The sequence below is a fragment of the Ambystoma mexicanum genome, chromosome 6q (assembly GCF_040938575.1).
Source record: "Ambystoma mexicanum isolate Mex_15411 chromosome 6q, UKY_AmexF1_1, whole genome shotgun sequence".
Lineage (NCBI taxonomy): Eukaryota > Metazoa > Chordata > Amphibia > Caudata > Ambystomatidae > Ambystoma > Ambystoma mexicanum.
In genome coordinates, this window is record NC_090937.1 from 1,426,486,818 (window position 1) to 1,426,511,685 (window position 24,868).

Sequence of the window (24,868 nt, forward strand, 5' to 3'; positions counted from 1 at the left end):
ACCACGCTGCACAGCTGCGTGTCCTCCTGGAACACATGAAGGAAGGCCTGCGAACATACTGGTCATACTTAGAGGACATGGGCGTCCGCCCCCTCAAGGTCCGCGACCTCTTGTAGGCATCTCGCAGGTCAATTCCGAAACAAGTACTGACCCACCCGACCCTGGGTGTTCTCTGGGATGTTTGGAAGAAGTGCCCCCGGACAGCTCACCTTTCCACTTGGCCGTCCCCTATGACCTCCTTATGGGGGCCCCTCCTGAAACTGGGCAGCAGAGGGTTTAGACAATCCCAGCGTTGGTCTGACGCGGGCCTGGAATGGGCAGGCCAGCTGTTCAGGGAGGGAGAATTTCTGAGTTATGAGGACCTCAGGGATGGGCTGGGAGGCGGGACTCTCTAAATTTTCGAATACCTCTGCCTTAAGGGCATCCTCAACGACCCCTCATGGGGCCCAAACCTGAGGAGACAACTAACTCCCTTTGAGAAACTCCTTGATTCAGCAACTTCTAGAAAGGGCGCGGTCTCCTGTATGTACGCAGTCCTAAACACCCATAACCTTCAGGCTAGGAGAGGCTTCCTTGGGTTTTGGAACAATCTGGCGGGAGAGGAGATATCAGAGTACGCCTGGGCTCGTATTTTCAGGATATCGTTTCATGGTAATCTTTTCACCTCGGACATGGAACACAATTTTAAAATCATGCAGGGGTGGCATAGAGATCCGTCAAAACTGTCGAAAATATTCACAGGGGTGTCACCAGAATGCCTGAGGGGATGCAGCCAGGTAGGGACTAGAGGTCACATGTGGTGGCAATGCCCGAAAGTGCAGACCTATTGGGAGTCAGTGAAAGATTGAATAGCGGAGGTAACGGAGGACCCTCTACCCCTCAATCTGCTGACCATGTTGCTGGGCCTCCCCCCGGAGGAAGCGGAACTGTACAGGTACCCAAGGATGTGGGAAACTATGTTGAGAGCGGGCAGAGTAGCCTTAGCCCAGAAATGGAAGAGCCCGGAAACGCCTTCCAAGGAAGATTGGATAGAAAAACTCAAGAACATGTATCTGATGGACAAATTGACTGCCATGGTGAACAATGATTCTTGCTCATTCCTAGCTGACTGGTATGGGTTCCAGCAGACATGGGGATGGGACGTCCATTAGTTCCATGAACGTGCCCCCAGATGGCCGGGGCGTGACCGTCACCGAGAAGGACAATACCTAGTAGGGGGTCCCAAGGCCCGGGGCTACGTCGGGTGCCAGCTATTGAGTTGGTCACATATCGCATCGCTTCAGCGACACAGGAAATGGAAAGAAAGTTTGATCTCTCCACTGTTTCTAAAGTTCGAGATGGGCATGGGGGGTGAGGGGGGGGTTGAAACGGGGGTGGGGGTGTGGGGTTATAAAAAAAAAAATTCTGTTCTTTGTATCACAAAATGCTAATAAAAACCAAAGTTTTAAAAAAAAATCTTATTTGGAGCACTGGAAGGCAGGATGCATTGGGGGAAGTGTGGGGTCGGGGAGTTCAGAGTTGGAGAACAGGTCACCGTACTTGCCTGGTGGTGGCAGCCATTTTGAGAGCAGGGGATAAGGAGGATGACCAGGAAAACAAGTGACACCATTTTCAATTGCGCTTTGCCAGCCTGACTGACTGCCTTGGTGGATGAAGGTACGAGTGGTGCCAGGGTCAAGCGATTACATCAGGATTTAAATTGAGTGGTGGCATTGAATGGGAGCCTTGGCTCACATTGGTAGGTGAATGGGGCTGTGCCAGGCACTGTTTACTTTTACGATAATGCTGCTTTCTTGCTTCTGGGTACCAGATACATGTGTAAAGGCAGTGCCCTTGTGGCTTCAGGAATGTGCAAGTGCTCAGATTGTGGGGGCAGGCAAATGGCAACATTGTCATTCGAAGAGCTTGCCTTGACATCAACTTGATAAATCTAGCACATGTAACATTTCTTTATGGTGCAAGAAAATCATGCTCAGCTTAAAGGGTATATATGCATTCTCCTATACCTCACACGATTAACAGTTTGAATATGGGTGCTATGGGTTCCATAGGCTTTCTAGAAGCTTCATTCTAAAGCAGTGGACTAGATTTCAATCCCCCTCCTTCCCCGCCATCCCCCAAGGCATACCATTTAGATTATAGCAATAGGGACTATATGAATATAAAACAATCAAGGGATGGCCTGGAAACACCAAGCAGATGTTTGAGATTTGTACTTAATAGGATACACCATGCTGCAAGGCCACCTCTCTCTGGAGGGTCGTAGACCGATATTCAGAAATGTTTCTATAAATGACAGCCTCCTCAATGGAAAGAGTATTTCTACAAAAAAACACTACCAAAAGAAAAGTGCAAGGAAATATAATATTGACAGAAAGCTCACCTGGCAAACATATTCCTTTTTTACAGCTCCACCTTTTTCAGGTTTTCTGCAGGACACAGATAATTCAGTTTGAGTTTCATCAGCACTTTCAGAAGGAGATTCTGATCGTTCGTCCCCCATACGATCAACAACCTGAAACACAAAAAATACCATTATAGAGAACATCATGGCCTTTCAAACATCACACAATTACAAAATGACAATGAGAGACGGGGAATATACTTTGTCTAGCTACAGGACAGCCCTCCACACAAAATGCAAATAAAGGCAGCAACATTTTCATTCACTCCATTCAAATTTATCTTGATCTTACATTCATCATGGGGCCGCTCATCTACCTTGCGAGACAACTACACAAATTATAGAATTTGTTTTAGCGATTTCTGCACTTTGAATAATCATCGAGAAATGGGAAAATTCCATGCAGGGAATGGCAGGGTAAAAGTAAGACAACAAATATGCAGCTGAGTAGGTCTGCATACTACTTATCATTTCATTTAAATGTTGAGAATGAAATTAGTCTGAACGTTTGTGAAGTTAAATTTAAGCCAACTACAAGCAGCAATACTGGACAGATATTAAACATTAACTGAACATACCTCTATTGCAGCAACATACATTTTCCAAGATTAATGTTTCCAGAACAGTAGAAAATGATAGTGTGTACACATCAACAGAATCAAAAAAGTAGTTCACTTTCTGGATTCAGTAAAAGAAGTGCTCTGGTAATTTTAAAGGGTATCTGAGCTAATAAATGACATTTTCCAACACAATTTGATTTAACATCGATAATTGATTTCACTTTAAACTCTTCTTGCCAATTTCCATCTTCAATGTTAATAGTTATCATTACTTTAAACTCTTGGTGCCGACAATGGTTTCGATCCTTCTAGGATCTTTTTCAAGACTGTATTTGAAGTAAACAGAAAGAAGACCAAACTTGTGTACATTATACTTGAAAGGTTATGTTATAGGTACTTCTATAGCGCACCATCACCAACGGAATTGGTCCCCAGGCGCTCTGGCTGATCTGTAAACGAGATGGTGGGAAAATAACCAATAACTAAAAACAAAGATTTGTACAGTGTAGTTAATATGGAAAATTACTAATAGCACTTCACCTGAAATTCTCACACACAAATGGGGGTATTGCTGCAAACCTACATATGCTTATGTAAGGAACATGTGGTGGCAACAGTAAAGACAGACATGTGTTCACAGTTCAAGGTTGTTTAATAAACTGTAAATGGGTGAGAAAACAGCCTCATCTAAACCTAAATCTAAGATGGGAGCAAGCTACGACCATCAAATTATAATAAGGCAGTCCTAATGGTATCTTGGCAAACAAAAAGGGCCTATACTAAAGAAAATATTGCCAATCCTTACCGCCAAGTGACATAATGTGGGATAGTGTTCACAAGAAGAAAAAAAAAAAAGAATAGTATAGTGAGAATAATATTAAATTTCATTTGGGTAAAAGTTACTTCTAGCCATCATTAATACCTATTGGCAACAGTTACAGGACATCTCGATCTGCTGCTTTCAGATATAAACTTTAAATTTGGATTTTGGATGAACTCAAAGAACTAGAAAAGGTCAAAACTAATTTCGTAATTAATGAGGGTTCATGACTTTTCCTCTAGCACGCATGTGAATCCATGCCAGACCCATGCTGGAGAACAATAGTTACAGGTAAGTAGCAAACGTTCTCCAGCATTGGGTCTGGCATGGATTCACATGCTCAAGAATAACGAATACATAGCAGTACAACCTTACACAACCACGGGGGGTGTCAAGGCTCATCAGAAGCAATTAAATCTTACCTCTGGAATAGGCTCACCTCAAGCGAACAGGTTGCATAGCACTGCTTGGCTGACTCGGGACGTCTCCCTGGTATCCCTGTCGATGCAGTTGAACTTCATGAAAGTGTGCGTGGATCTCCACGTAGCAGCCCTGCAGATGTCCAGCAGGGCAGCCCCAGACCGTAATGCCATAGTCGCAGTGGGCTCTCAGACAGCCAGGCAACGGTCGGTTGGCCAACCGACAGTGCATGATGCAGCCGGAGAGCCACCTTGAAATTGAAGCCTTGGACAATGAATTCCCATGGTTCACAGGAGCAAAGTCCTCAAACAGTTGTGAAGTCTTCCGAAAGCCCTTTGTGTGTGCCATGTAGAACTTCAGGGCGCGAGATATGCCAGCGAGTGAAAGGCCCTTTCCGCCGGTGACAAAGGTTTCGGGGAAATAAACAGTTAACACCAAAGGCTCGTTGATGTGGAATTCCGGTAGAACCTTCGGCATTATAGTGGGGTGGGTATGCAGCACCACCCTCGTGGAAAGTCAGGTACGGTTGCTTGCAGGATAGGGTCTGGATCTCACCTACCCTTCTGGCAGAGGTGATGGCCACAATAAAAAGCAGTTTTCCACGAGAGAAACTTGAGTAAGGCCTGATGCAAAGGCTGAAAGGGCCCCCCCCCCACCCCCTACATGAGCCTCGTCAGAATCACGTGGAGTTCCCACACCGCGGCAGGAGCCTTCACCGGCGGAAAAGATCTGAAAAATCCTTTGAGAAACTCCTTGATGAGTCGGTGGGACCAAAGTGAAGATCTTCCTCGTGATCTGATGGATCAGGAAGGAGGCGTGCGCCAGACCTGCCTTGGTCAAGGATAGTCGGTACGGAAGGATCTGTGGGGCTGTGACCCTCAGAGGGGTACTCTTCTACGACCGGCTCCACATAGCGAAACGCTTACACTTGTGATCGTAATTTAATGTCGACAACGCCCTGGCGAGGACCTCCCTGCAGTCTGCTGGCAACTCATACCCTCCAAACTCTGGGGCTGCAAAGAGCCAATCCTCCAGGTTCAGCGATTCTGGGTCGTGATGAAGATCGCGCCTCCTTCTCTGGTCAGAAGATCCGGAACCACTGGCAGCTTGACCTGAGGCGACGCTGAGAAGTTCCGGGTACCAGATCTGCCTCGACCAGGGGGTGATGAATATCATCTTGCATTGACACAGTGTGTTGATGACTTAGCAGGAGAGGGAACTGAGGAAACATGTACAGAAACAGCCCTTCCCACAGGAAGGAGAACGGCTCCTCAGATGGTGGAATCTGCTGGCAAACCTCTGGCATTTGGAGTTTGCTGCAGTCGCAAAACGATCTATCTGGAGTCTGCCGCATTTGACAAATAGGTGGTCCACCCGATTCTGATAAAGCTCCCTTTTGTGGCAGGAGCGCAGTTCCCTGCTGAAGTAGTCTGCAATGGTGTTCTTGACTCCCGCCAGGAGGAGAGGGACAAGGAACATCCCCTGCCCGATGGCAAAGCGCCACAAATCCAGCACTTCCTTGGAGAGCACCAGGGATAGAGTGCCCCCCACCTTGCCATTCAGAGACGGGAGGAACATATCGAGGGCCCAGAATATTGCCAGTAGATCCAGGATGTTGATATGAAGATCCTTCTCCTCCGGCAGCCACAGGCCCCTGGCGTGCAGACATCCGGTGTGCGCTCCCCATCCCTCTAGGGAGGAGTCTGGTGACTGTCTCTTGGTATGGCGGGCTCTGAAATCTGGTGCCTTGGGCGATGTTGGAGCGAATGCCCGACCATACTATCACCCGACGGAACTAATCGTTGAGATATCTGGTTTGTGAAGCTTCCGGACACCTTTATCCAGCGAGTGCCCAGGAATTCCTTAAAGAGGTGCTCGGGGGGGTGGGGGAAGGGGCATTTATAACCTGCAGAGCCGGACGAGGTAGATGCAGAACGACATCATGCAAAGTAATTTGATGGCTCACACCGTGGCAGCCTTTGCCGACAGCTGTTGCACCCTCCCCAGAATGGCTGCTATCCTCTCCTCAGAGGGAGATGCCAGGCAAGACACTGTATTGAGTCAAGCACCTAGGAACAGCCCTTTCTGTGATGGCGTCAAGCAGGACTTTGGATAGTTGACAGAGAATCCCAGATCCGTTAGTAACCGGATGGTCGCCTCGTGTGTCCGTCAGCCAGCTCCAGCAAGTGGACGCAAATCAGCCGGTCTTCCAGGTACGGGTTATGTGTATGCCCTGTAGACGTACATGAGCCGCCACTGGTGCCAAGAATTTTGTGAACACTCTGGGGGCCGACTTCAAGCCGAAAGGTAGCGCCTTTAACTGGTAGTGCTGTCCCGGTCTTGTGAATGGGGTTGTGGAAGTAGGTGTCCTCCAGGTTCAACGACATCAAGAAGTCTCCTCATTCCAGTTGGCCGAGCACAAGGTGACCATCCTGAATTTTTGGGACTTTAGATATTTGTTCAGATGTCGTATGTCTAGGATGGGCCTCAAGCCCCGTCTTCTGTCTGACCAGAAAGTATCTGGAATAGACTCAAGAGCCCCGGAGTCGCTGGGAAACTAGCTCAATCGCCCCTTTTCGCAGCATGCCCATACCCCTTTTGGGAGCTGAGTGTAACGCTCACCTGACTCCCACGGAGGCGCTGGTCTAGTCTGGGTTGCTGGGGCCTCTTCGAGAGTGATGCGCAGAACTTGGAACACCGACTGAACAGGACCCTCAAATCTTGCTTGTCTGGCCCGTAGGAATATCCTTCTGCAGATGAGAAAGGGGATTAACAGTCTGCAGAATAGTGTGCTTGCTCCCCCTTCCCCTCTTCGTTCTTCTCTTACTTCCTCCGTAATCCCCGGTTGAAGCTCACCTTATGGTTTGAAAGGATGAACTCTCCATCCTGCTTCTGGTGCAGGGGCGCGTGTTAGTCCAGTTACTTCACTGGCTTTCGGAATGGCGCTGGCAAAATCCACTTGACTTTTCCAAGCGGAACGCCGTAAGTATGAAGATTACAAAAGTTCAAGTGTTGAGCCTCCTTTTCTGTTGCCTTCCTAACCTGTGATCTGTCCTTTATTTCAGGTGCAGAATGAAGGCGATGCGTTGGGGGATTGAATTGCTGATGGTAAACTCAGGTGAGTTAGCGATGGGGGCGATCCCTCTTAATGTCTTTATATTCCTCCAGTAATGTCTTTTGTCCTTTCCCCATAGGGGCTGGGGTGCGGTACCTGCCAACGAAGCGGCGCCGACCCGAAATGAGGAATGGTCCACCAAAAGAAGACAGGTAAGTGTTATGGCGGAAAATTAGGCTTTCCTCATATGTTCCTTCTGCTCACCTTTTGTCTCTTCTTCTCTCCCCTAGGCGCAGAGATGTGGCGACCGGTGCAGACAGTCGCGGTGGAGCCAGAAGAACTCCCGAGGACAGGTGAGTGAAGCTCGACGCTGCAGCGAGCAACGCAGTGCTTTTAAATGAAAGTCTTTTCTCAGGAACAGGAACGCTGGCGTGAAGGTTCCGGATGCAGGCAAGAAGTTTGATAAAATTCTTGGTTTTCACCTTTCTCTTCTCTTCTTTCCTTACAGGTGTTCCAGGATCGAGGCGGGCGTGGCTGGAGACCAGATGCAGGAGCAGACACGGTGAGCGTTCAGCTGCTTGGATGCAGAACAACGCGAAGCGTGAGCTACTGTCTGGGCGTGGCTTAAATAGCCCCCAAAGTAGTTCCAGGTAAGTATCCTTCCCTGGCCACGCCCGAGTGGCAAAATAGTCCCAATGAAAAAATAGTCCCTTTCAGGTCTCAGGGAGGCCTGAATCTTACAGCATGGTCTGCATCGGGTAAGTGCACAAAACACCTTCCTTTATGAGCCTGGCGCCTATGGCGCCAGGACTGATATCCAACATGAGCCTGGTGCCAACAGCGCCAGGACAGAGTCCAAAGAGCCCCTATAAGGGGCTGCTGGGCTTTTACCCGGGAGCATGATGCCTGCTCACGGGGGTGCTGGGCCTGGCCTGGCGCTCCGGGAGTAGGCATCTTGACACAGAGATGTGCTGCTCCCGATGGCTAACCGGAGGGATCCGCGGATACCTGTGTTGAAACTCCAGGGTGTGTCCTTGGGCAAGAGCGTCCAGCACCCATCTGGCGGTGGTGATCTTTCTCCACTCGCTGACAAAATTAGTCAGCCGGGATGCACGTGTGGGGCATTGACATCCCGGACATTTCAGGCCTGCTTCGGGGTCGGCGTCTTGTCCTGAGGGCGACGCTGTCCTTCGCTACCATAGGCCTGGGAACGGCCTCTACAGGCTTCCTGGGTTGTGGATCTGGAAGGCTGTCGGTACGATGCGGAGAAGCCTTTAGAACATCTGCTCGACTTTCCCATGAAGGAGCGAAAAGAAGAGCAGTGCTGCTGGAGAGTGCCCAGGGAACGGGCCGTCTCTGTATCCGCTTTGATGGCCTGGAGGGACTCATCGACGACCTTGCCCAACAGGTTCTCTCTGTCGAAGGGCAAGTCCAGCACCTTCGTCTGGACGTCGTGATGGAAATTTGTGGCTTTCACCCTACCTTGGCGACTAAGGCAGACACTGTTCCCCATTTGTCAGCACCCTGTGTCAACGACGTTCAAAGCCACTGCAATTAAAAATGAATGTTTTGTCTGGAGCTCGTTACAAGATACCCGTGGCTTGAAGGCATATAAACTGGCTGTGAAAGCTTTTAAAATGGCAATTATAGCAGCAAAAAAAAGAAGAAAAAAATGTGTTCAATGATACAATTTGGAAACCACAATCCCAGGCCAGTTTTTAAAACACTAAGAGAATTAGAAACCCTGTACATGAAAAATTTGTATACAATCATAAAAGATACCGCTTGGTGTACTTTAATTCAAGAGGCCATGCAGGGTAAACGGGACAGGATAAAGAAGGATATTGAGAGCAATCAGAGGAGTATGGGTACCATGGCTAATACACCTCATGTGGTGGCACCGACACAAACAGTGTAAGACATGCAGTTCAATTTTAAAGCTATATCTGAACTCAAATTAGCCAATATAATTTATCATCTTAAACCGACAAGCTACAAAGGGGATCCTTGCCAAACAATCATTATAAAGGCCTGGTCTCCCATCCTGATCAGTACTTTGTGTAAATTTGTAAACGCATCCTTCGCCGAAAATGTCTCACTGGAGCTTAAGAGTGCATGGATTAAACACTAACTGAAGAAGCCCAGACTTCGCCCTAGTATCGCTGCAAATTACCGTCCGATTACTAATACTCCTTTTCTAATTTCAGCACATTTGAAAGAACACCATAAATGTCAATCAGGTTTTAGACAAGGTCATGGAACAGAAACAGCGTTACTTGACTTGAAATCAAGACTTTTGAATACCATTGACAAAGGGGAAACGGCTGTGTTGATGCCGCTTAACCTCTCCGCGGCTTTCAGCCTGGTTGACTATGCGTTGCTGGTTACCAGGCTCAAGGAAGTTGGCCATTTTTTCAGATGATGCAGCCCTTTGGATTGCCTCCTTCCTCAGTGACATGTGCTGCAGTGTCTGTAATAAGTTTTCAGAAGCCCAACCTGTGCCCTTGGCCTACAGAGTAGCACAGGTGGCAAGTTCGTCCCCCCCATTGTACAATATTTTCAAAGTCCCCTTTTTTAGTCTACTAGAAAAGAATAGTGTGGCATTTACTTACGCAGATGACACAATGTGTCATCCCGCTATCAGGTACCTATATAGAGGAAATGGGATCAACACCAAGTGCATGATCTTATACAAACATGGATAATAGCAAATTGTTTAGCTCTCAACAAAGAAAAAAACAGTTTATGGTAATCCTGTCCCTCCTCTGGACTCTTTTGCAACTCTCTCTCACCCTCTATTAACCCCTCTGGCAGAGTGGCCGACTATTCTCCCCTCTGGCAGAGTGGCCGACTCACTCTGCAGGGCACACTCGGGATGTTCTGATTTCCTCAGACCTCGCCCTTTCTATCCCTCTCACCACTACTCTCTCCTGGAGTGATCACGTTCTCCTTTCCTCCCAGCTCACCCTCCCCACCCATCAGGCCAAGCCAACCCCATCACTGCCACCCACCTTCTCGGTTATCCGACCCATGAAGCGCGTGTCAGTTGAGGCTTTCGCCGACACTTACTCACTCCCCGCCCCTCTTTGGCTGACTCACAGCCCTTTCCATGCTACACTCTGCTATATATGATACTCTTGATGTTCTTGACCCTGCCATGAGGATCCGCCTGAAGCCAAAAGCCAAGTGCAACTCCTGGTACAACTCAGAACTCGTCACCCTTAAACACAAGTGCAGGGTGGCTGAGAGGATATGGCGTGCTTCATGTACAAACTGGCCTGTCGCCTGCCCCAAAGGCAATACCAGCTCGGTCCTCACCAAGAAGTGAGCTCACATTCAAGCCCGGGTCTCTGCGGCATCTAACAACTCGGCTGAACTCTTTAAAATCTGCAAGGAACTGGCCAATCCGGACGCAGTTTCTACCTCTCCTGTCCATTTCCAGGCCCTGTGCATGGCCCTGGCTTCTCATTTCATCTCCAAAACTCAGGACATCCTGTCCTCTCTCTCTCATCCTCTCCCCTGCCTGCCTCTACTTCCTGCACTTCCATTGGCCCTTCTTCGGCCACCTCTCCTCCCTCCTTCTCTGCCTTTTCCTCTGTTCTCCCCAAACGAGGTTTCTAGACAAGTCTGATCTATGAAAGTCTCGTCTAAACAGGTTCATCCCTGTTCCTCCAAAACCATCAAGGATCACATTGACTCCCTGGCTCCTTCCCTGATTGACCTCTGCAACCAATCCTTCGCCACTGGAGTCTTTCCTTCCCCCCGGGTCAGTCAATTCTCCAAGCAACGAGTTGTGGTAGATCTCTTTCTTTCGGCTGGGGCCTCCCTCTGAACAACAGCCTCACTGAAACTTGAGAAGAATCATCTCCAGTACGGGAAGCACCTCAAAACCTTTCTCTTTGCTTCTGCTTTTACTCCTCCTCTCCCCTGCCGACTTCCTGGCTGATACCGATACTGCACTGGTTACCTGGCCACCCTCCGATCCGGGCCCAGGTCCCCTCACCCACCAGTCGCACACCTGCACTGCCTTCCTGGCATCCCCCGCACTTGGGGACTGTTTTCTGTATACCTAGAGTCCCACTACCAGCACTTGACACCTGTCTGCCATACTTTTTATTGTTTAATCTATTATCCTTTGAACTGCACTGTCCCCTCCCCCTGCACCCGCACATTCCTCCTTCCCATGCACTTGCACAATCAAAATGGCACCTGGCCCAGCAGTATAGCTGTTTTTCTTCCCTCTGTTCCACCTCCCTTGACTCGTCGGGCCTTGAAACACTTGTGTATAGGCGTGTTATAAATGCCATATCATATAATAGGGACGGAGTATACAGTAAGAAAGCTTGGTGCTCATTAGAATCACTTCTCTATAGCAGGGTTTTTATATTGTGACTAAGAACAAAGTGAACATTTTGTGACTCATTCTAGTTCAAAATTTGAATATGCGGCCGCAAGTTAGCAGCCTCGTCTCCTCCTCGGCCACTACATAAAGTTGGTTGTTAGCACAACTTCGGCTGTTTATCTTGCAAGCTAATGCTGAAACGTTAGCAAGGGCTACTGTGGGTGCAGAGATTGATTTTTGCAGCAGCCTACTTTTTCGAATTTCCAAAGCAGAAAGTTGTTGTCTGCAAGTCAGAATAGTGCTGTAAGAGTAATTACTGGACTCAAAAAGAGATCACGTCTCCAACGGAAGACGCTGTCTGCATTGGTTTCCAGTCAAAGCAAGGATCCATTACCTCCTATTAGTGATTACTCATAATTGCTTTATGGGGTCAAGGTCATCTTACTTGACTGAGGCTCTGCTCAAGAAATCGAACGCAAGGACCCTCAGGTCTAATAATAAGAACCAACGTATGATGCCGGCCTGTAAATCCACCAGGGCCATGAACTGTGCTTTTGACATGACTGTGCATAGGGCTTGAAATGCCCTGCCGCTGGATCTAAGAGGTGGGCTCTACAATGAATTTCAGAAAAAAGCTGAAAACTCTTATTTAGATAAAGTTAACATTCCCGTTGGGAATAGCTTGGGTGTGTGCATATCTGAACAGTGTGAAGTTCATCATTTATGGAACGTACTCCTGTGGTCTTGTTGTATTCCTGTTGTGTGTGCCCTTTAGCCTCAGGGTCAATGGCGTGCGTTATATGTATATTAAAATAAAGTAAAAGTGATGGCGTGATCGGACTTTCTGGAAGAGAGCAATTGCCTCTATCTTCTTATTGTCGGGGAGGAACTCCAGAATAGGCCCCAGCTTGTACCACAGCTCCCGGTCGTACCTGGCTACGATCCCCAGTGCGTTGGCTGCCTTGATAGTGGACACCGCAGTGTAAATCACCTTCCTTCCCCATGGCGTCCATCCTTTTCCCCCTCTTTGCTGGAGTTACTGAGGACGGGTTGGCCGACTGATTCCTCGCGGTCGACGATAACACTAAATCCAGCGATAGCTGCGACCTCAAGCACTTTGGTGCAGAGTCCGGCACCTGATATTTCTTCTCCAGCCTATCCAGTTTGGCAGGAGCCAAGCAAGGGTTCTTCATGAGGGACAGGCCCTCATCCCAAACGTCACCCAGAAGGGACAACACCATGAAAGTCTTCCTCTTGGCTTTGTGCCTCTGGTACAAAAAGCCCTCCTTCTTGGTTTCCTCGGGCACTAGCTGGAATCGCTTGGAGGCTCTCGAGATCATGGAGTGGAACGATACCACTTAATCCGGTGGGGACACCCCATGTGGAGCACCCAAATGTGGAGATTCACTGTCTACTGCGGCGATATCCTCATCATAATCCATCGTTTTGGCCGTATCCGTGTCTGGGTCTGCTGGGGGAGAAGGGACCCGGCGGGGGGGTGGAAGTTGAAATGGTGGGGCGGGGGCAGTCAAATGGCGCTTCCTCTTCCTCGCTGGAGGCTGACCAGGGACCTGGAGGACCACAAGTTCCCAGAGCCCTAGGCATCCTCATCTGGATCTCTGAAACCAAGCAGTGTAGAGTAGACAGAATATCAAAGGAAATGGTCCTCGGCTGAGAAGGCAGAGCAGGAAAATTATGCCCTGCGCCGCCATCGTCCTCATCCTTGTGGACCCTGTGTAAGTACACCTGGTCTTTGTTGTCCATGGACTAGACCGCCATTGCTTGGGCAACGGCCTGGGAGAGCTTTTTTAGGGCCTCCTCACCCCACCCTCTTGAGGGTCTTGAACCGGGGCCTGAGCCGTTTTCCGCCCTTCTGGCGTGCCTGCCAACTTTACCAAAGTCACTGCAGCGGTTTCGCGCATTGGGGTGTAGGGACACCCGAGCCGTGGGGACTACTCTTGCAGGATCAGGGCCCCTAGCTTTCATGGCATTAGCAGACGTCGATGCAGTCGCTGACAAGGTTTTAGCTGATCCGATTGAGCATGCTTGGGTTGTGCGGGTTTCTCCGTCCGCAGCTTCTCGAATTTCTCATGTACTTTAGCCAGGGTTGAAGACTTCCTCTTCGAAGAGGAGCTTCATTGCCGGCCGGCAATGGAGGTGGGGGTGATGTCGATTTTGCCTTATCCACCTTGGAATTGCTTCCACGTTGAAGCCGGTGGACTCTGACTCGCGGCTTTTGGCCTCATCTTGGGCCCCCACGGGTGAGGTGCCCTCAAAGGCCTCGGACGGGCCTGTCCTGGATGAGGTATGACCCTCGGGTGAGGTATGACCCTGCTTGGAACACGGGCCAGAGGCCTTGGCGTAAAGCCACGCCGCCAGTCTACTATGCCCGTCCTTCATCGTCTTCTTGGAGAAACTGAGGCATATCTCGCACTCCACTTCCTTGTCTTCTGTGTGGAGGCACTAGAGGCACTGCAGGTGCTTGTACTCCACAAACCCGTTCCATAGCCCGCATTTGGTGCAGGGCCTGAAGGTCGCGAAGTAGGCACACAGGCCTTGTAGAATCTTCCACAAGCTTCACCCTTGAGGGGCGCGGAACTTCACCGGCAGCGGGTCTCCGCTGTCGGAAGATGTTGCAGAGAGCACGCATGCTTCTTTGGAAAAAAAAAAAAATACAAAAAAAAAATCTAACTTTTTCCTGTCAAAAACACAAATAGCTCGGAAAGCAAACGCGAGGACTCCAAACACTGAAGCGTGGGGTAATAATCTGAAGATGGCTGCTTGCCAGAGGAGGGGCTTAGGGAGAGGACTGGCATTATGACCCCAGAGGACAGCGATTGGTTTAGAGGAGAAATACTGTTTTTGAAAGTGAAACTTTTTTCTTTTACCGAGGATTCCCAGCTGGGCGACGCCGAATATTCATGAGCATGTGAATCCATGCCAGACCCCATGCTGGAGAACTATTGCTCTCCTTTTGGCATTGCTGGTTCCCTCCAAACCTGAACTGAAGAACTCCTTTCTTGTTAGGGAAAAGACTTCGTACATCTTATAAGAGTTGGTACAAGTATTGCTTACCTGCGGTCGTTCTTCTTATTCTTGAACTTACGTATCCTTGAAAAATGCAGAGTTAATTTAAAATAAGTCTGTCGTTCCATGTGTGGATAAGAAAAGTACATAACATTTTACTCACCTGCTTTATTTTTCCTTAATATTCAAAATATGTTTAGTCCATAACTGCCTTTTGTATATATAAAATCAATATTTTTTATATAACTGCAAGTGTGTAACTGTTTCTGTGGATATGTGTATATTCTGGTTTCTTTGTACCGATTTAAAGATCACATTCCTCCTCCTAAAATAAGCCTGGCTGCACTGCAAGTCCAGACCATCCTCCTGTAACTATAACTAACTGAGGTTGTAGTTTATTCCTTAAAAATATTGTGGCCAGTTCAAACACTTTTTCAGTAGGTTTTTGATTGAGTATTTGCAAGATACAGTCCTTACCGGCCCCCAAGGCCATATCTGTCTGAATGCTGATACTTATTGTATCCTCTGAGGGGATACTTTCCATTTCTCGGTCCGCTAAGGATGTTAAGATCTTTCCTCCAACTCAGCAGTAGCGAGATATTTTAATTTTGGAGAGCTCAATTTCTTCCATCTTTTTTTTTGTTATCGTCTACCTCTATGGTCTTCCACCTCGGGGTCAAATTTGAGAGAGCTTGAAAAAAAATAACTCACAGAAATAGCTTTTTTTATTTTTTGGGCTTTTTTATTTTTTTGATTTGGGCAAAGCTCCCTCAAAGGTTTTCAGACTTTGTTTTTCGAAATTATTTTCACTTGGTTCTCCTTTGTTTTTCCACAGTGCTGCTCTTTAGCTCATTCTCCATTAATCTTTCTGGCACCTCGACAATCTGATCACCCAGCAATGGGTCCTCATGTCCCACCACATGGGCCAGCCTCCAATACTGAATCAGATAAGGGAGTATCATCGTGATTGAGGACATAGATCAGCAAGGATATTTACTCCTGCAACCTCTTGATTTAACTGGTTTGGCAAGGTGACCTTGGGATCGACAGCTTTTTGACAATTTTTTCAATGATGTGAACAGATCCCCAACCTGACACTTTATGATCACTAACTCGCATACATTCGACTTTACATACATTTTGAGTTCCTGTATGTTTGAGGTAACTAGTGTGTTAAGTGTATTCGTAAGGCCAACGACCAAAGAATCACAGGATCCCATTTCTGCATTAGTATCTCTGAATGACCCTGAACATCACTTTTAATTTGCTCAAACACATTTACCAAGGCGCTCAAGACAAAGTTCAAGGCCTAGAGGGTCTCTTCAGAAGTTCCAAGGTCATTCACATTTCCAGCTGGTCTTTGTCGTTGTCTAGAACGGGTTTCTGCAGATGGGGTTTGATAAGTAGTAGTTTTTGGAAAAAGGCTCAAGAAACAAGCTTTGTTAGGCGAATCAGCAGTATTTGTTATAGTAGTTTGTTTCCTCATCTGCTATGCTTGTGTCTGGTCGGTCATTCCCTGTTAGCCCAGATCTATTTGGCTTTTTATTATTCAACATTCTCATAGGGACTATGTCGCCCTGACTGTGGCTTCTTCTGGAAAAATAAATCTTGGATTTTCTTTGTCATAGTTGTAGCTATTACAGTTAACTGTAATCCAGACAGAAGAATAGCACTGGACCATTGGCCGGGGGGTGGGCCATCAGAGGTCGATGGCGTTCCCGGTGATAACCTGGTGCACTCCCCATCCAACTCTGGGGCCCTAAGATCGTTCAAGATAGCTCTGCTTCTCAGAGAATACACCATTAATAAACCACTTCTGGTATAACCGACTAAGCTGGGAACAGGCGAGGGGCGGGTCTAGGGCAAAAGTGTCTATGCAATTAACCCTGATTTTAGACAAGCTTCAGCTCTATGGGCCCGCTTACCAATTAGACAGCCTTGCAGCATATGTTCGAAGCCCCCACAGTGGATTCAACAATGACTCACCGATTTAACTCGAGACTCAAGTGAGACTAGTCGTCCCCTACTGCCAACTGGCAAGCAGAGCAGCGCAAGATTTCTACCATGCCACCCTACGCCGAACACGCCAAACACTCACGCAGCACTCCGCCTCACTCCGCTCCAATCGGATTCTTTTACTTTTTCCTCCCACTTCCAAAAAGGAAAGCAAAGATGAGACTAAAAGGTCTGCTTGGGGTCTTCCACCAACACGCCAAACACTAATGCAGCACTCTGCCCAATTAAAAACTCCACCCACCCACTGATTACCGCCCACAACCATATACAAAAAAGCCAAAATCAGGAAAACACCTGTAGTGAAGCACCGTCTACTATCTACTCCAACATCTAACCCTCCTCCCAATAAATACTAAATTTCGGCAGAATGTATGCGTCATTTGTCCTTTTCTCTCATTTAAATCCTAAGGGTGATCTAATAGCTTTATAGACATGCACTGAAGGCCATACCGGGCGTTATGGCCCTTCTGCTTCAGGTCACATAACGTGCAGTACTGCCCTCGTTGAAGATCTATACAGCTTCATTACAAATCACAGGTAAGCTCACAAAAGAAAACTGAACTCACTGAACCCCAATTGGATCCAGTAAAAAGGTCCAGGACAGATAAGTGCCCTAGAGTCAAGTTCAGGAGAGTTCAATGGTCAGTTGAATATGAAAGAACAGGTCGAGTATGGAACAAGTTACTTACCTGTAACTGTTGTTCTCCAGCATGGGTCTGGCATGGATTCACATGCTCATGAGAGAGCCTTCCCCTGATTGACAGGTCCAAAATTCACAAAGAGTTGTGACCTCTTCCGAAAACACATCCAGCGAGTGCAAAGTCCTCTCAGCCGGCGACGAAGGCGACGGGAAGAACACAGGCAACACCAAGGGTTCGTTGAGATGGAAGTCCGACGGTACCTTGGGCATGAAGGAGGGGTGCGTACTGAGCACTACCCTCGTGTCGTGAAAAGTCAAGTACGGGGCCTTGCAGGAAAGAGCCTGGATCTCTCCCACCCGTCGTGCGGAGGTGATGGCCACAAGAAAAGCTGTTTTCCACGACAGAAACTTCAACGGGGCCGAGTGCAGAGGCTCGAACGGAGGTCCCATGAGCTTGGTCAGCACCACGTTGAGCTCCCACACCGGGGCCGGAGCCTTCACCGGCGGGAACGATCTGAACAGTCCCTTCATGAACTCTTTCACCAGACGATGAGACCACAAGGACGTCCGGCCCGTGGTTCTGGTGTATCGGGAGATCGCAGCAAGATGAATCTTGATGGACGCGTGTGCCAGTCCAGCTTTGGCCAGCGTCAGCAGGTACGGCAGTACCTGGGGAGCCGTAATCCGTAGAGGGTTAATCTTCTGTGCGTGGCACCAGACAGAGAACCTCTTCCATTTGTGTCCGTAGCATTTAAGAGTCGAGGACGCCCTGGCCTTTGCAAGAACCTCTCTGCAGTCGGCCGGTATGTCGTATCCTCCAAACTCTAGCGCTGCAGGAGCCAGGCCTGCAAGTTCAGCGATTTCGGGTCGTGGTGTAGGATGGCGCCTCCTTCCCTGGAGAGTAGATCCGCGTCCACCGGCAGCTTGATTGGCGGGGACGCTGATAAGTCCAGAAGGTCCGGGAACCATATCTGCCTCGGCCACGCAGGTGCGACGAGGATCATCCTGCACCGTGACCTCTTGAGCTGGTTGACGAGCCGGATTAGCAGTGGCAAAGGAGGGAACGCGTAGAGGAACAGGCCCTCCCAGGGGAACGAGAAAGCATCGCCCATGCTCCTCGCCTGGGGAAACCTGCTGGCGAACCTCCGGCACTTGGAGTTCGTCGCCGTCGCGAACAGGTCGATCTGGGGTGTGCCCCACCATCGGAAGAGGCGATCCACTAGATCCTGCCGTAGTTCCCACTCGTGGCACGAGCGCAGCTCCCTGCTGAGTGAGTCGGCGATGGTGTTTTTTATCCCTGCCAAATGAAACGGCACCAGAAACATCCTTTGGGCGACGGCCCAATGCCACAGGTCCTGCGCCTCCTTGGACAGTGCTGGGGACCTGGTTCCGCCCTGTTTCCTGATGTAAAACATGGTGGTGGTGTTGTCGGTGAAGATCCTCACCACCTTGCCCTTGAGGGACGGAAGGAAGGACCTGAGGGCCCAGAACACTGCACGGAGCTCCAGGACGTTGATATGGAGGGACTTCTCCGTCGGGAGCCAAAGGCCTCTCGCGTGCAGATTTTCGGTGTGCGCTCCCAACCCTCCCAGGGAGGCATCCGTGGTCACTGTCTCCTGGTGGTCTGGGGTCTGGAAGTCCATGCCCGCCGTCAGATGCGCGCGGGTGCCCCACCACCGGACCGCTCGGCGGAAACTCTCGTCGAGTGTGATCCTCTCCTCGAAGCTGCCCGTCGTTTGGATCCAGCGCGCGTCCAGGAACTCCTGTAACGGGCGCATCCGGAGCCTGCACATGGGAATGAGGTAGATGCAAGAAGACATCATTCCGAGGAGGGTCTTGATGGACCTCACCTTGGCCGCGTCGGAAACCAACATCCGCTGTACCTTGCCCAGGATGGACCTGGTCCTTTCCTCCGACGGGGAGGCCAGAAGGGACACTGTGTCGAGCTTCGCTCCCAGAAACAGTGCGTTTTGCGCGGGTACCAGGTGGGACTTGGCGTAGTTCACGGAGAATCCCAGGTCCGTGAGAAGTTGGACGGTCCTTGCCGTGTGCTCCACGGCGAGCTCCCTCGTCTTGGCTCGGATGAGCCAGTCGTCCAGGTAGGGGTAGACGTGGATCCCCTCGCGGCGCAGCTGCGCCGCCACCGGTGCAAGGCACTTGGTAAACACCCTGGGTGCCGACCGTAGTCCGAAGGGGAGGGCTTTGAACTGGTAGTGACGCCCTTGGACCACAAACCTGAGGAATTTTCGGTGCCCCTTTAGGATGGGAATATGGAAGTAGGCATCCTCCAAATCCAACGACGACAGGAAGTCTCCTTCCTCCAGCTGACCCAGGACGTGCTGGAGGGTGACCATCCAGAACTTCTGCGCCTTGATGAACTTGTTCAGACGTCGCAGGTCTAGGATGGGGCGCCATCCTCCCGTCTTCTTCTTCATGAGGAAGTATCTCGAGTAAACTCCGGAGCCCCGAAGCCTCTTTGGGACGAGTTTGATGGCGCCCTTCCTGAGCATCGCCTTTACCTCCTGGAGAAGCTGAGGGACGTGAAGCTCTTTCCTGGCCACGGGGGGGACGCGCGGGCACCTTCTTTGAAACTCGAGCGCGTGGCCCCGGGCTAAGGCATCCAGCACCCAACGGTCGGTGGAGATGGACTCCCACACGCTGACGAAGCTCGCCAGCCGGCCTCCCACCGGGGTGCTTTGGTGGGGGCCCGACCCCACGGCCGGTTCAATCCTGTTTCGACGAGGCTTTGCCGCCTTGACCTCCTTGGCGACGACGGCGGGGTCCGCCAGACTTGCCTCGTCCTCTGTAGGCCTCCTGAGACGACGAGCGGGCCGCTTGACGGTAGGTGGAGAAACCGCCGCCGGAACCTTTGGAGGCGCCCTTGCCTCCGCCGCTCCGAAAGGGCGGCCGTTGTTGCTGTAGAACCCCAAGGGCCCGGGCCGTCTCAGTGTCCGCTTTAATGGCCTGAAGGGAATCGTCCACTGTTTTCCCAAACAGGTTGTTCCCATCGAACGGCATATCCAGGACTCTGGTCTGTACGTCTTGACGGAAGTCCGTAGCCTTGAGCCATCCACGCCGCCTAAGGCACACGCCGTTGCCCAACTGGCGAAACCCAGTGTCGGCGATGTCCGACGCAATAGTGATGGCGTGGTCCGACGCCACCTCACCTTCCTGTAGGATCTCCAGGGCATCCGCTCTCTTGTCGTCCGGTAGGAAGTCCAGCAGGGGAGCCAGTTTGTACCATAGCTCCCTGTCGTAGCGGGCCACGATAGCCAAGGCGTTGGCCGCTTTAATCGTCGTCGCTGCAGACGAGATGACCCTGCATCCCATAGCGTCCAATTTCTTTCCCTCGCCGTCTGGTGGGGAAGTCGATGTGGAGGCCGCACCCCCCCCCCCCCGCTTTCTTCCTGGCCGCCGCGGAGACGACGGAGTCCGGGGTAGGCTGCGCCCGGAGGCACAGGGGGGCCGCGTCCGGGACCCGGTACTTCTTCTCATACAGGTCTCTTCTAGCTGGCGTCGTGGAAGGGTTCTTGAGGAGGGCGAGGCCCTCATCCCAAATGTCGTCCAGTAGAGGCACCGCGAGGACCATCTTCCTCTTGGCCTCGCGCCGCTGATAAAGGAATCCTTCCTTTTTCTTCTCCTCAGGGCAGAGTTGGAAAAGCTCGGGTGCCCTGGCGATCATGTAGTGGAACGATCCAATCTCGTCGGGCGGAGAAGCCCTGGTGGGAGGTGACGACGGTAGATCCTCGTCGTATACCTCGTCGTCCGTACCCGTTGCTGCCGTGTCAGTCCCCGTATCATCCCCTCGGGTGGACGGGGAGGAGGGCTGGACGGGTCGCGACGGCTGAAAAGGAGGTGGAGGGTGAATCCTTCTTTTCTTGGGCGGGGGAACACCAGAAGGTCCCGGTTCAGGATCCCCCGACGGGAGAGGTTCCTCCGTCGGCAACGGTAGTCTCGTCCTTATCTCTGAGCATAAGGACTGTATAGCCAACAAAATGGCCGCCGAGTTGTCTTGCGGCGCTGGCAGAGGGGAATCCGACGGGCGATCAGGCGCCCCGTCGGCACCCTCGACGATGTTGTCGTCACCTGCGTCGGGATCCATCCCGACGGGCCGGTCTTCAACCACGCCAAGGCCGTGGCTTAAGACCTCGATCAGCTCTTCCTCCGAGGTTGAAGCCGAATCTACGACGACGCCCTGCCCCCCCCTTTTTCTTCCCCGCCGGGGATTTCACGGGGGTCCTATCGATGGGCACAAAAGAGGACTCCCTCCGAGGTGGCAGGGAGACTCTGAGCCCCGAGGTCGCTACCACTGGTGTAGCCTCCACAGGCTGAGCCAGGGCCGCCGCGACAGTATCGATAGAGGGCTTGGCCGGATGGATTAAGGCCTTCACCACCTTAGGTGCGCTCACCGCCTTATCCTTGAGGGGGGGGACACTGCCTCGCTCCCCCTCCGATGGGGCCTTCAAGCTCGACCCGGGCCTCTCCAGGAGCTTCGCCGGGTGCTCGCCCTTCCTCTTACCCGACCCAGAGCGTTGGCTCGTGGCTGAAGGTGCCGGGGAGGGTGCGCCCTGCCTGGCGCCCATAGAGCCCGACCGTTCGGCGCTCCCGGTGCCAGCGGACTCGCGGTGCTTGGCCTTGTGTTGGACCCCCGTCGCCGGGGCGTCCTCAAAGGTCTTAGAAGACCGCTCGGATTTCTTCCTCTTCTTCTCGCCTGACGGGCTCTTCCCTTCCAGCCAGTTGGCGAGGCGTTGATGGCGGTCATTCATGGTCCGCTCCGACATATTGCCGCAAAACGCACAGTCCTTCTCCACGTGCGTCTTGTCCTCATGCAGGCAGTAGAGACAAAAGGAGTGTTCGTCCTCCTTAAAGACGTTCTGCAGGTGGCATCCAGGGCAGACCCTGAACAGCTTTCCGGGCGTTGAGCTTCCCTTCTCCTGGGCCATGTCCGGGCCCGAGAAGCTTCTGGAGTCCTCCAAAACGTAGCACGACGAAATCTTCACCCTTGAGGGGCGCAGACGAATCCGACACGGGTCCCCGTTGATCGGATGGAGAGTCGGTGGAGCTTGAGGCTCTTTTGACCGGAAAAAACGAAGTTTTTGAGAAAAAACGCGAAAAAAGCACTAACGCTCGAGAGCAATAGCACGAGGATCCCAACACATGAACGTGCGGTAAAAATCTGAAGATGGCTGCTAGAGGCGGTGCTTAGGTAGAGGGCAGTCATTGGCTGTGGTCAGTATGACGCAGAGACCAGTGATTGGTTATTACTACGAAAGACAGATCAGAAACGAAACTGATACTGGTTTTTTCTTTACCGAGAATTCCCAGCCTGACGACGGGGAATATTCATGAGCATGTGAATCCATGCCAGACCCCATGCTGGAGAACTTGAATAATCGCTCATGTCGGTAGTAGCGAAAACAGCTCAGCTCTTTCCTACAGGTGCGGTTTACAGGATTCAGTTATGTAGGACTTGAACTCTGGGACAATGGAGGCCTCAGGAATGAAAGAAATAATGTGTTTTAGTTGAGTAAACAAAATGAGGAGTATAAAGGTTTATTGTAAACCATGAATAATAATTGGAAAACAAAGGTCTTGCCAGTATCTCTACCTTCAGGCCAGGAGTGAAAAATCCAGTGAGGGAGACTTCAACAAATAAGACGGTATCCTAAGAAATTTCTCGCACCAGCAAAATGAACAAAAGGCAGCAGAGCAGCAAAAGGTCCAGGATGTAGACAACGGCTGGTGGAACCCTCAGCCGTCGCAAGCTGAACTTGTGGCAGGTAGCTGAGACTTCAACCACCTTGTGGACTTGTGCAGCAACCCACAGCCAATCGTAGGAGTCTGGCGGTAAAAGGCAGGCGGCGGTAGTAAAGCGGCCTAAAAATGGTTCTGTGATGGAGGGCTCGACCCAGCAGAGGTGGGGGGAATGCAGCAGACTTTATATAGCCCAGGACGGGACCTCCAGAGGCAACCCAAACCAGGATATGCCCAAACCAATGTACCTAGCGTGAGGGTGTGGAAGGAGGCGACTGACACACAGGAGGCAATCTTTTCGGCAAATACTTAATTTGTATCAAAAGAAACTAAGAAACCTATCTAAACCAAAGAGGGGTTTCCCTGCCTCTAATAAAAATAAGGAAATGTCAGAAAGTACTTAACTAAAAAGTCCACCGCCATGTGTCAAAATCCTACTTATAACCCTCACACTTCTAACAAAACTCAAATGGATTTGTATCCTCAGGGTCCAGAAGAATGGCCACCTTCTGGACGGTATGGTTTGCAAAGTAGGGTGAAATTCTCCCTTGTTCAGGCCATTCTCAGGCTTCTCTTGACAGTCTACTGTGGTTGGAGGAGAGAGAGAGAGAGAGAGAGAGAGAGAGAGAGAGAGAGAGAGAGAGAGAGAGAGAGAGAGAGAGAGAGAGAGAGAGAGAGAGAGAGAGAGAGAGAGAGAGAGAGAGAGAGAGAGAGAGAGAGAGATTTCTCCCGTCCCCAAGTCTTTCTTAGGCTTCTCTTGGCAGTTCACTGGACAACCCGCGTATACTCTCCTTCCAGGGGTGGTCTTTCTCATATGTGGTCCAGACCCCTTCTTATGCTTCCTCTCAATTGTTCACTAGGCAGCCCTAGTGTACTCTCCTGGCAAGGTCTGCCTTTGTCAAATGTGGACCCCTTCTGCTTCTCATATACGAGGCGCAGGCCCCCTTGTATGGACTTCTTTTCTGCAGGTCCAAGACCCCTTTGTACAGGTTTCTCAAATGCTGGTTGTTCACTGTACAGCTCTGGTGTACTCTTCTGCCAGGGGCTGTCTTTCTCAAAGACAGGGGTCTATGAGAAAGACCCCTTCTTTTGCTTCTCATATGCTGGCCCCAGTCCCCTTTGTATTGGTTTTTTAAATGCGGGTCCCAGACCCCTACGTATTGGTTCATCAGGTGTGGGTCCCAGACCCCTTTACAATGGTTTCGTAAGTGTCCCAGAGATATACGGTAGCCCCTGTACCTTCTCCTCGGGTCTACGTTCGTCTTCCTGTAGCTCTTCTCAGCTGTTTACTGTGCTTGTGGTGCTTTCTGCAACACCACTCTCCTGTGGAGCCACACCGCGCATAGCTGCTCGCCTGCGTGGTGCATCGCTCTCCTGCACCTGGGCCTTCAGTCTTGCTCGTTCTCTGCATGTCGCACTTCGGCAAAGCAGGTAGGGACTCCGGATTTCTCCCCATTTTGTCCCAGGAAGCTGCTATGGTCTCAGCTCTTCCTAATGCGGGCAAGAACAAGAAAAGTGACAACTCATGGAGACTATGCCCTTCAGTCCAAAACAAAGCCAAACTAAGCTCCATTTCCTCACGCTTTAAAAATGGAATATGCCTTGCTAAAAGGAATTCTTATGATGAACGTATCTCCAACTCTAGCATGAGGGAACTCTTCTCTATACTGAAAGAATTAGAGTCACCAATAGCCACACCCGATCTAGTTACCAAGGACAAGTCTTGGTGCGCAGCTATCCAACATGCGCTAGCAAACAAAATAAATACGCTCCAAAACAAAATACAGCAAAAAAAAAAAGATATGCTGAACCTACAGCACATCCCCAATA

At 50.5% G+C, this 24,868-nt stretch overlaps 1 protein-coding gene across 4 annotated transcripts in view; it reads right to left on the reverse strand.

Moving 5' to 3' along the window:
• Positions 1-24,868, reverse strand: part of NSD2 (nuclear receptor binding SET domain protein 2) — a 1,742,450-nt gene that overhangs the window by 1,141,274 nt on the left and 576,308 nt on the right. For all 4 annotated transcript variants that reach the window (XM_069632133.1, XM_069632132.1, XM_069632134.1 and 1 more), the window contains exon 11: positions 2,384-2,515. In XM_069632133.1, coding sequence (XP_069488234.1) covers positions 2,384-2,515 — 132 coding nt within the window. The remainder of the gene's footprint in view (positions 1-2,383; positions 2,516-24,868) is intronic.